Raw genomic sequence first — 12468 nt, forward strand, 5'->3', positions numbered from 1 at the left:
TATATATAAAGTATTTATTTCTATGCACATATTTACCTACAAAATTTACAGAAAATAAAACAATGCAGAATATATAGAATACCCTCTAAAGACTTCGTAGGAGCAGAGGGTTTTATTGCTGCAGTTCAAAGAATAAAATTTTATACACGTGAAAGCCAAGATGAACACATTTAAGTTAAATGGTAGCCTTGTTAAAAAGTTTTTGTCCTGTCTTTCAATTTTCAGCTTTACATTAAATGAAATTTAAAAGATTGCTCATGAAATAATTTAAACCTTTCAAAATCTACTAATAAACAGGTAAAAGGCACCTCCAGTTCTTAAAATATTTACAGCAATCCCAATAGTTTACTTTTAAGGGCCATTATTGTACATGTGGCTAATATGCATACACAGTATGTCATTAACACTCTCTAAACAGTGAGAATTGTAGACTAGTTTGTGGCACCGCTCCCAAGTTATCCTTGTGATGGAGTGGGATGATCAATTACACCTGCACAATACTAGTGTAACAGCATGTCTACCACAGCATAAAATCCAATTATCTAAAACAATGACTATCAAATTCCCAGACAATACATAATTTATAACTAAACTTGTCTATTCAGAAGCCTCTGGAGTGTTCTTAAAATCATTTAAAAAAATATAAAGTATATTTAGCATTAAATGAAAACAATGAACTGGAAAATATAACAAGAGTGGCTGAAATTCACTATCTGGCTTAACAAAAATTGTTTTTCAAAACATCTATAATTTCTTACAACACAATGGAGATGAGTTTTCCCCAGTCTAAGCTCAATCGGGTACTTTTCCTGCATTATGATTAGGAGAGAGGCGTGTTAAGAGTGAAAGGCACAGCTATACGTAACAGCTGGCTCTGAAGAGCTGTGGAGATGGCAAGCAGATGTTCCTGAAATACTGGTGCAGGAGAACAAAGTCCACACGACATTTCCTCTTTAACATTGGCATTGATTTGCTATTTACAGTAGTTTGCAAAAATACATTATAAAAACTGGATGAGGTTCTGTTTCTAAGTTTAACTTAGTAACATACATACATACTTCATCTGCAAAAATCTTTGCAGGATCTGAAGTACTAAAGTGACACTAATACTGAAACACATGTAATCAAAGGTACCAAAGCACTGATAACATGAGTCATCACCACGAAGATGATCTGGGTAAATATTGCACACTTCTTGTCAGTTGTTGCAATGATCTTCACATATCCAACTTAAAAGGAATCCTTTATGGCTTTTTGCTGTATCACTTATTTGAAGAAAGCTTGTTTTAAGTCCCATAACAATGAGTGCAGATTGTCATTGAACATGAGGTCTAGGTTTCAAAATTAGTTTTCCTGTCTGTAAAAATAGAAAAAAAAAAAAAGTTTTAAAATACACAATTCTATTAAAAACACCACCATTTATCTAGAAACCTTAAAGCGCACTCAAAGAGCATTAGAATACTTCTCTGTTTAGTCAAGATTAAGCAATTAATAGTTATGTTTTCAAAGTGTTCTTTGTGTGGAACTTCCAAAATCTTTAGTACTTTAAAACAAAAACAATCTTTATCTGATGAATGCCTTGTCCACTGGTTACCTGAAAACCTGCCAATCAATCCACTGGATAAAATAAAATCCCAACTTGTATAGACTTATTTTTGCTCCTTACCAAATGAAGCCTATAAAACACAAATAAAACTATGTATTTAAACAAAAATTTACCTTTTTTTACATTAAAATTTTAATTTCCTTAAGTTAAAAATGTAAACCAATGGTTGGAGAAAGACACTCATACAACACTGGTGTTCAGTATAAGTGGATACAACTCTTCTGTAGGACCAACTGTCATATTTATCTCCTCTCCCCCTAAAAAAGCACGTACCATATGATCCAAACAATTCCACTTCTAGGAATTTATCTGAAGAAACTAGATACAAGTGTAAAGATATACATGTATGTGCTATTAATTCTTTCATTCAACATTTATTGAGTGCCTATTATGTGCCAGGCCTTGTGTGAGATTCCAGGGATCCAGTAATCAACTAGATAGTCTCTTGTCTTCATGGAGGTTAAGCCGTAGCGAAAAAATGCACAATATATATATATGCGTCCATAAAATGGGACAGTATGTAACTAAACAAAATGGAAGACCTTACATTTTTTATCATGTAGATAAAAAAATAGGATTGGGACTCTGAACATGGTTAATGCCCAAAATATGGTGGCTAACATTGGGTCAACAAAGCAGGTTTGAAAAATCAATTAACATCTTTCTTTTATAAAAAATAAATGAGAATACACAACAAAATATAAAACATGATTATCTTTGGTTGGTAAAATTCTAGGTGGTTTTAATTAACAAATTTTATTATTATCCTTAAAAGTGTTGTCAGGATTCTGGTTACCTCTCAATTCCTACTTTCACTTAATTTTCAGTAATTCCTTGATAACTTGGTAGAACTTTAATTTTTCTTAGTTTTATTAAGGTATAATTCATCTACAATGAAATGCTCAAATTTTAAGCACAATTTTGTGAGTTTTGACAAATGTATATTCCCTCATAGCCACCACCCAGATCAAGCTACAAAACATTACCACCAAAGTTCCTCCATGATCCTTTCCAAGGTCAATGGTATCCCAACTCCCTATATAACATAACTGCTGACCACAAATTAATTTTGCCTGTTTCTGATCTTTAAATAAATGCAATCACAGTGTGTGATTTTGCATCTACCTCTTTCATTCAATTTTTTTTTTAAACCTGAAATATAGTCGATCTACAATGTGCTAATTTCTGGTGTACAGCATAGTGATCCTTTTATACATATATATATATTTCTTTTTACATTCTTTATCATTATAGGCCATTACAAGGTATTGAATATAGATTCCTGAGTCAATGTGTTTCTGAAATTCATTCATGTTACTGTGTTTCAGTCATCTGTACCTTTTCAGTTATTACAATATAAAATATACAGCATTCCACTGTATAAAAATACCATAGTTTTAATCTACTTTAAATTACATGAGTAAGAAATTAATGTAATCTCACTATAAAAAGTTCAAACAATACAGATAGGCTAAAGTCATCCTTTCCCTCTACCTCCAATTCTAGCCCTCGTAAAAGAAACCAGTTTTAGCATGAACTCTTCCAGACTGTTTTCCGTGGATTTACATTCACATATATGAATAATAAAAATCTGGTGCTGAAGTGCTGCTTGAGGGTAAAATACATCACTTGGGATTTGTTTCTAAATAATGAGGGGAAGGTGGGCAGGGGGACACGTGAAGTAATGGCGGCCATGAGTTGATTTACTGTTGACACTGGACAATGATACATGGGAGTTTAACTCCTCTCTTTACTTTATGTTTGGAAATTTTCATAATCAAACCTTAAAAAAGGTACCAGACTGAGCATACTGCTTCATAATTTACTCTTTGCTCCTAACATTATGTCTTGGAGATCCATGTCCACATTTATAGATTTACTTCTGGTTTCCTATGATGCGGCTTTACCATAGCCTATTTCACGACTCCCCTGTTGAGGAACAGAAACTGTTTCCATTTGCTCACTAGTGCTAAGCATGTTACGATGAACCACCTTGTACTTGCTTGCTTCCTTGTGTGCACTTGTGATGGTGCCCACAACTAGGGTAGGTGGACAGCAGCAGAATGGCGCTAGGTCATGAGGCATGCACAGATTATATTTTAAAAGCATGATGAAAACTGCCCTTCAAAATGGCTGCATCAACGTGTATTCCAAACAATCAGTGTATGGCTGCATCATTTCACCACAATACTGGAGTTATAACGTTATTTAATTTCTACCCACCTGACAGGTAACATAAATGAGTTGAGTTTTACTTTGCATTTCCCTGATTACAAATGAGGCTGTCCAGTCTTTATATGTTTACAGGCCATCTGTATGTCCCCTTCTGTGATACAACTTATCTTTTCTCATTTTTAAAATGTTTTATTTGTTTTTGTATTACTGATTTTTAATAGGTCTTCAAATATTCTGGATACTATCCTCTATCTATTACATACCTTACAAATACTTTCCTCTAGTTATTGCTCAATTTCTGCCTTCTGCTGTACAAAACCTTTAACTGTTGGTGCAATTAAATGTATCTAACTTCTTCCATTATGGCATTTCTGTTTTGTGTCTCAAGAAGACATTTTCCTATCCCAAGGTTACGAACATATTCTCCCATATTTTCTTCTAACGCTTTTATGGTTGGATAGGTTTTTGTTTTTTTGTCTCTTTTTCAATTTTTTTTTAATGGGGGGAGATAATTTTAGGTTTACTTGTTTGTTTATTTTTTTAAACAGAGGTACTGGGAATTGAACCACTTAGCCATACCCTCCACCTAAGGATGTGTGTATCTTTTTGAATCTGTTTAAGAAATTTCCTGGAATTTAGTTTTTTTAATGGATATGAGGTAAAGATCTAAATTCATTTTTTTCCAAATAAACAGTCAATTGTCTCAACACTGCAAATAGCCTATTTCTTCCCTTTTGACTTGAAAGACTATCTTTATCCTCTAACTTATAAAAAAAAATCAAAATGTTTCATTTTTATTCACTTTCATTGATTCAGTTGTCTTCCTGCCTTAATACTTTTTTTGGCTTTTTAGTCTAATTTTCTATACTGAGTAGGTATCACTTAACAGTTTTTTAAGTTGAAGATAAAAAGGCTTTTATAAATAAATGAAACTTGTGAGATATTCTTCTCATACTGATACGTGATCAACTTTTAAAAACACACTAGGTTTATATGTCCATACTCCATCAATTAATCTATGACTCTATTTAAGATCCTAAATACAGAATACCATGAAATAATAGTAGCTTACAAAACCAATACTGAGCCATTTTTAGCCAATAATGACCACTGTATTTCACTGAATCTAAGATGGCTTCAATTAGAAGATGCATCATGATTTTATGTCATTAAGAAAGATTACTGTCAACTCTACCAATTTAATTGTAAGATGTCATTGACTATTAGATTCATCTCAATTTCATAGTTAAATATTAAAAAAATGTGTCTTAGAATCAATGCTGTAATGAATATTCCCCCTATTAATTCCATGAAGACAATTTAATGTTAATAAAACATTTGTTTTACTTAAGCCAAAACACTTCAGTCATTTCACACGTGTCTATAGTTCTCTAGTGAAAATACTTACATCATCACAAGACATATTGTACTCTGCTAATACAGTTCGACATCGAGCAGCTATACTGGATAAATGTGGTCAAAGGAAAATTTGTATTTCAGGAGTGAGCTTTTACCAACACCTAGAGATCGAGAAGGTGCTTTAATTTAGTCCAGAGAATAAAACTCAATTCCTGGGAAAGGATACATTGACGGTGCAACTACTCTTTTGTGTATTCCAGCAAAGAACAAGCCTATTAGAGTGATACAACTGATGGTGAAAAACGGATGATTCCATAATGAAGTGAAGAAGGACACCTGTAAAAGAAGAGTTCGAAATATAAAAATGTTAAAAATCTTAGAACAATAATTGACTCCTACCTCCCCACTTGTGCATAACTGTATGTACCATTTAATCATCTAAAATATGGGAATCTGAAGACCTCCAATAATCCCAATTCTTCATATTGCTATGGTATAAAAATTAAAATAATGTCTTATATTTTCAACGTAGCAATAGTCCTTCCATTCATTCCAAATACTTGAACCATTACAAATTCACTTCTATAATTCAAAAACCACCCTACCAAAAATACTTACTGAACCCTTCCTAGTGAGAAGTAATTTAAGAAGCACAAGACTACAAGTTCAGTGAGAACAGGGACACTGTCCTATGCATCACTATTCTCCCAACACCCGAAATACTATTTGGCAAATACAGGTGGCTCAGTAAATATTGTTGAATGAATGAAGATGAGGCCTCTGATCTCAATGAAAACACATCAGACATGACCTAGTTACTTTCCCCGTTAAAAAGCCGAGTTGTGCAAACTCTGCCGTTCACAACCTGGTCTCAGTCTCATCTCCTGCCACACTTGCACACTTACACTACCATTTTCTTTTTCTCCTCTCCACCTGGATAACTCCTACATATCCTTATAGGACTGCGCCCAGTATCACTCTTTCTCTCTCAAGAGGCAAAACGTGAGTTTGGCTTAGAAGCTACCAAGATTTAGATGGCCACGGAACATTCAATCGGGGAAAATGATTAGTAACTATCCATAAAGACCTAGCATTCATGTGAAATACAGGGCTAATTTCACATCTGGACATAACCAGATGATAGCAGAAAACAGGACCATACACAATTATAAGAACAAGTAGAGGGACAAAGATCCAGAATTGGAAGAAGACTAGGCACTGAAGCCAGACTACTGGGGAACAGGAATGTGGACTGAGAAGACAAATATTTAGAGTCTGGAAAAAGAAATCAAATGGACCAGTAACTAAATGGGAGCAAGCTAAGGGCATCTGCATTCCACTCTCATACTAAGATATGTGTACATGTTTCAAAACAGAGAACTGAACTTATACTCAGGATTTGCAGATATTAACTACTATATATAACATAGATAAACAACAATAAAAAAACTGTATTGCAGAGGAAACTAAATTCAATGTCTTGTAATAACCTATAAAGAAAAAGCATATATATATACACACACACAAATACACACACATATATATACATATGACTGAATCACTATGCTGTATACCAGAAATTAACACAACACTGTAAATCGACTACACTTCAATTAAAAAAAAAAAAAAAAGAGGGAGAGAACAAAACTTACGAATATCACCAGGCAGATGGCCTAGCATGGTACTGGTTAAATAAATTTGTTAAATGAAAAAATGACAGGCTGAAAACATCAGGAGGGAAGAAGCTCCCAGAAAGATGAGATCCTGAAGGTTAATATTCCAGAGTAATGTCTTCTTAAAACCTTTGAGGGCAGTTTAATTCCCACAGGCCTGCACAGTGTTAGCACATATAGTATTTTACGTTTCAATTTTAAAAAGATCAGTCAGTATCAGCCTTCTTCCCTCCATGGCAACAATCAACCGCATCCAAGTAACAGTCCCCTCCTTTAGTTCAGGCATTGCTTGCCGTACTCCTTCTCTCCTTGCGTTCTTCTAGCTAGCCACTGGCTTTTGAGTTTGTAACTCCTCTTACGGACACAATTGCTATTTAAAACTCTTGTCAGGTTTGTGGTTATTAAATACTGAAATATAAAGAGCCAACCCTTAGGCTAATAGTTACATTCGCACCTAATTTAGAAAATTATATTAACTACAGAGTTTTGGGCCTATTTCAAATTACATTTAATTCTGTATTTTATTAAGATCTCAACTAGCTGAAATCAGCTTATATTTCTTCCAATCAGAAGTCAGATTCATATCCCAAGATACACCTTTTTCAATCTTCTTGTCAGCCTCCTTCACTCTTCCCCTAAAGATGAGTACCAAGCACAGCCTTAAGATCAGATTTTTATAAATGAACACACAGGAGAGTTTCCTATTCGTCATAAAAATCCCTCTATTAACATGAAATCCCATCACCAACGTCCCCGGCTTCTGATCCTTTTATATCTCCACCTCAGTGGATAAAGTCAGGGAGACTACATGCTACATAACCCTCTGGCTGTCTGAATTGCCATTTAGACTGCCAACAAGAGCCTTATTATTAGATTTTTTCTTCTGTATAACTTTAAAGGCTGTAAATAAAGCTACTGGAATTAGTATATCTAATTACAGTTTAAAAGTGCAAGTGGGGCTAAGATTTGTGAAAAGTACCTCATTGTTACTTAAAGGCTGAACTGGGGGGGAAAACTTCACTGAAAAATTGAAGAATGACTGCTTCTCTAATAAAAAAGCCCAAGTATGAAATGAAGGCACAAGTTGGTAGAAAGAGGTAGAATTTGAGAAACATGCTATCAGCTTTCATCAACGGATGTTTCAAGAAATAACATTATGAAATCTATTATTGCTTTTGGTACAAGGATATTCTTGGACAGTGTCCAATGGGAGACCTCTCAGTGTTTCCTACATTGAACTTCAGGCAGGAATTTTTTTTAGAGATAAATGCTGAGAAGGAAAAGCTTTGCTAGCTTAAGGAACTTAACATGTGTTCTCCTCACAATGAAGACCACGGAACTGGCTGTGACTTCAGAGACTAATTTACAACTTAATCCTGGCAATTCTGCTGGCCTACATGGCCTATGATACCAGTGATTTGGTTTCCTTCCTGGTTTTGACCTCCTACTCTGTTTTTTCCTAGTCTTGGCTGTTTATTACATTTATATTTGCTATTTTATCTTATATGTTTCCTGCAAAGTTGTCTCAGCAATGACACTAAATGAACAAAACTGAATAAAGACAATGTTTACACTGAAACATGTAAAAATGAGTATGTAAAAACAGCACACAAGTTCAGAAATGATGAGAAGTAACATAACTGGAAAAGTATTTCTTAGGCCTTTTTCTCTGCAAAGATACTTAATCCACAACAGCCAGCCAAAGCTTTTAAGCAAATTAATATAAGGCACAGTTTTAATAGCATGATTAATATAACTCCTAGCAGTAACAGGTAGCATTTGAGTAATATTTTACAATGAACAAAGAACTGTTATATCCATTATCCATTTAATCTGTTAAAGATTTTAAATCAAAACTTCTACCTTTTGCGTCTCGGGATCTATTAACCAGTTCCAGGCACCAGTAGCTGTACAGACAGATACCACTATAAGAAGCACTGATGAAAGATAAACACGAAATTAGTAAGGAAATAAGCTATTAATATGATACTACTATCAGTTCCTAATAAATGACAGCCAAAGGATGCAGCACTCTGTTAAACGGAAAATGTACTGGACTCAGGAATTAGGAGAACTGCCATATGACCTTGAGGAATTCTCTAGAACAATGTGAGCTTTAGTAACTGAGGAGGATACTGTTCCCCAATTACTGGAGTCAGAATTTCTGAAGATTAATAAAATTAAAAGCAGTAAGAACCAAGATGGTAAAACTAATGTAAGACTTTATTATGTAACTTTCAATGTGCTTTATGCTGATTTTGCAGATCTTGTTAATTAAAAAAACACAAACGACCAACAAAACCTCATTTTTAATGTAATCAAACCAAACAAATACTTCTTTATAAATGCACCGAGAATTCCGACTAAAGGATTTTGCCATGCAGACAACTGCCTGTTGTTGAATTAAACAAAGGTCAGTGTTAGAAAGTGTGGGATACCCCATCAGTATCAGATTTTCTTTAAGGGACCTAAGGAAGGTTGGGTTAGAAATGACTGATAGTAGGACTTAGAAAAAGTCTCTTTCTCCCCTCTAAGCTAGAATTATTTTAGAAACTCTAAATAGATCATAAGTAAAACTCAAGAACAAAAGGTATTACTAAAAAAATAATAAAAGAGCACCAAGACCTAGCTAATAATCTGGAGACCAAGGAAGTTACTGTCTTTCAGTTGGGATGCATACATTTTTTAAATGTTGAGATCAAGCTTCAAAGAGTAACAGAAATATTGCTCTTAATTATCTAGAACTCCCGGTGATGTACTTTTAAAAGAGGCAAATCATAAAAAAGCCTCATTTTAGGTATTTAATAATAAAGTCAAAATTTCAAAATTGTGTTCTCAGCTCAAAATAGATTAAACTCAATTTCTTATAATTCTCCATTTCCAGTAAGAAATATACTAAAACACAGTTTTTGTTTTTTTTTTTAAATGAAGCAAAAGCAAACCCAGTAGAAGGACGTCATAAGCGTACTTTGGTACATTAAACAAGCTGATGTCATTCATATGTAAGCACTGAGACTGTGAATCAGAGGAAAAGTATGTTTATTACATCTATAAGACAGAGCAGCATTATATATATATGCTTTTAAAAGACTCTCAAGTAACAGTGAAACAAGGTTTTGAGGGTTATTCCTAGGTAACCTGGAGAACCTAAGAAAAATCATTACTTGTGAATTCCAACCAATCAGAATTTCTCTAACATATGATTAAAACTTCACAAATAGATTTAGTTAAATCATACAGAAAATCTTGACACAGAAAAAGACCCCTCACTTCAATAATGCTCTTGTGGTCCCACAAACTGAATTATACTTCAAAATACAGTATCTCTTCAATGTGTGCTGCTGTACTCTCTTCTTGGCAGAAATTAAATTTCAACAATAAACATCCAAGAAATTAAGACTGTCCCAACGTAAGTTAGCAAAGTATTTTGCTTGCTGATGTCATCACCTGCATGCTTGTCTGCATTTCTCATACATTTCCATGGGGCAGTAAGCACACAATTCTTTCAAATCATATTTTGTAGTATTCACTGAACACGATTTTCCTTAAAGTTTATTTCAATAGTTTGTAGGCAAATTGTAAAACTGCTAAACAGGCAACTGAAGCTTTTATTATGTGTGCTGGTTATCAGATCTGTAAATTTGTTTAATTTTAAAAAGTTTATGTATTTAATAGAAAAATAAAAATTCAACCACATAAAACAGACTGCTTTTTTGGGGGGAGTCAGTTTTCTTTCTTAAAATTTCTTTATAATGCATTATTTACAACATTAAATAAATTTAAAAACTGTCAAAACAAAAGAAATCTTACTGTTTACTAGAGTACTTGTTAATCTAAAGTTTTACACAAAATAAACTATTGCTAGGCAGGAATAAAAGTATCAATTGTCAGTTTATTTTCCCTTAAAAAACATTCAGGCACTTACTTCTCCAACGTCCAGTGGCAGGTTGCAAACAATGAATATATTCAGTAAGTCTCCTCTCGAAAGCCTTGAGATCTAAGCAAAAAAAAAAAAAAAAAAAAAAAAAAAAAAAAATTCAGTTTTCTAATTAGCTACTCCTACTAGTTTGAGTCGATTAAGATGAAATTTTAGATACTCTGCTTCAGGTCTTACATACCAACTTACATTATCACTGCACTGTTTATTTCGTTTACTATGACAACTTCAACATTTGACAAAAAACATTAAGTTTCTTTAATTCCAATTTCACATGTAAGGAAATTGGCTGGTTCACTTTTAGAAGCTGCGTAAAATGGTATGTGGAAAATCAGAAGCAGCCTTACTCGGCGCCAAAACCTAGAAATTTGGGGGTTGCAAATAAAAGAATCAAAATCAGGTCGAGTGTTAACTCTGTTGGAATCAAGAACTTCCTATTAGACATAACAACGTACTACCTAACATCAGTCTTCGAAGTCTATTTGAATGCAATTATCCGATTCCGACTTTCAGCCCTTATATTTAAGTAACAGCTACGCTTTCTGTCCGGTCATGCTGGACTTCTGACATAGCTAACGGGTGATTTGGTAAGACGCTCCGCTTTCCTCCCTCCAGACAGGCTACAGGTGATCTTCATGGCACTATCAGAGCGCCGACGCCGTGTTCCACAAGACAGGGGCGTCCAAGGTGCTCCCTCTGAACGAGCAAGGTGGGGGTATCATTTCCACAGTCGCCTTTTTTAAACTTTTTTAAAAAAGAAATCAAGAGGCACTCCCTTAACCTGGCAGTTACCAGAAATCACGGCAGGAATTACGGATACAACTCGTGAGGTTATCAAAAAAATACAAAGTGAATTAGCATCCTACAAGGCACGAAGCGCAAATATTTGCTAACGAGTGAAAAATAAAACTAGCCCGGGCGAGGAGCACCCGGGTGTAAGCTGGGGGAAGGCGGGGAGCAGACGCAGCGCCCCCCAGTGCCGGTGGAGGCCACGCGTGCCCGGCCGGTCCGGCCGCCCACAGGCTCCTGGGCCGGGCCCCTGCGCTCCTCAGCTCCCGACCCCGTCAGTCCATCATTCGCAGCCGGCCTCCTCCCTCTGGGACTGGCTTTCCACGACCCCGGCCCCTCCGGAGCCCAACCGGCTTCCGGGAGGAGCCCGGGACGGGCCTAGGCGGCCCAGGACCCTACCTTCCGCCTGCTCCAGCGAGTTCATGTCGGGCGGCAGCTCCGGTCACTGCCGCGGCCCCGTCCGCATCTCAGCTCTGCGGCCCCCGCCCGGTACTCATTGCCAACTCCCACCTCTAACCGCTCCCCTCTGCCCCTCCTGGTCGCACCGCCCTTTGCCTAGACCCTCTAGGCTCATTGGACACTGGTGCCACACCCCACAACTAAGATGATTTTCCATTGGCTAGCTCCTGCACGGGCCTCGGGGCCTAGCGTTGTACGGTCAGCCAGAGGGACCAAGAACTGCCGGAGGCCGAGCTGGCGTAACACTGGCGCCGCCTCCTGTCTTGGGGAGGAACTGCAGCCTGCCTGAGCAAGTTCTTTCAGTAGTGTGTCCCTAGTTTCCTGCTTGGTTCTTTCAATACTTAGTTATTGAGCGCCCACTACCTTCTAGGGAGTGTTCTGGTCACTAAAAGAGACACAGAATTCAACTAGCTGGCCCTCCCTTTAGAACTCAGGGAAATAAGGTATGTAAAGAACTAATTAGAATCCAA

At 36.0% G+C, this 12468-nt stretch overlaps 1 protein-coding gene across 1 annotated transcript; it reads right to left on the reverse strand.

The window, feature by feature from the left end:
- On the reverse strand, positions 1-12096 carry CNEP1R1 (CTD nuclear envelope phosphatase 1 regulatory subunit 1). Its single transcript, XM_074370787.1, has 6 exons — positions 11939-12096; positions 10739-10810; positions 8677-8750; positions 5367-5476; positions 5190-5244; positions 1-1357 (listed from the first exon to the last, which is right to left on the reverse strand). Exons 1-6 carry the CDS (start codon positions 11961-11963, stop codon positions 1316-1318), a joined length of 378 nt encoding a protein of 125 aa, XP_074226888.1. The 5' UTR covers positions 11964-12096; the 3' UTR covers positions 1-1315.
- Positions 12097-12468: the final 372 nt, after the last annotated feature.

The sequence above is a fragment of the Camelus bactrianus genome, chromosome 9 (genome assembly GCF_048773025.1).
Source record: "Camelus bactrianus isolate YW-2024 breed Bactrian camel chromosome 9, ASM4877302v1, whole genome shotgun sequence".
Classification (NCBI taxonomy): domain Eukaryota; kingdom Metazoa; phylum Chordata; class Mammalia; order Artiodactyla; family Camelidae; genus Camelus; species Camelus bactrianus.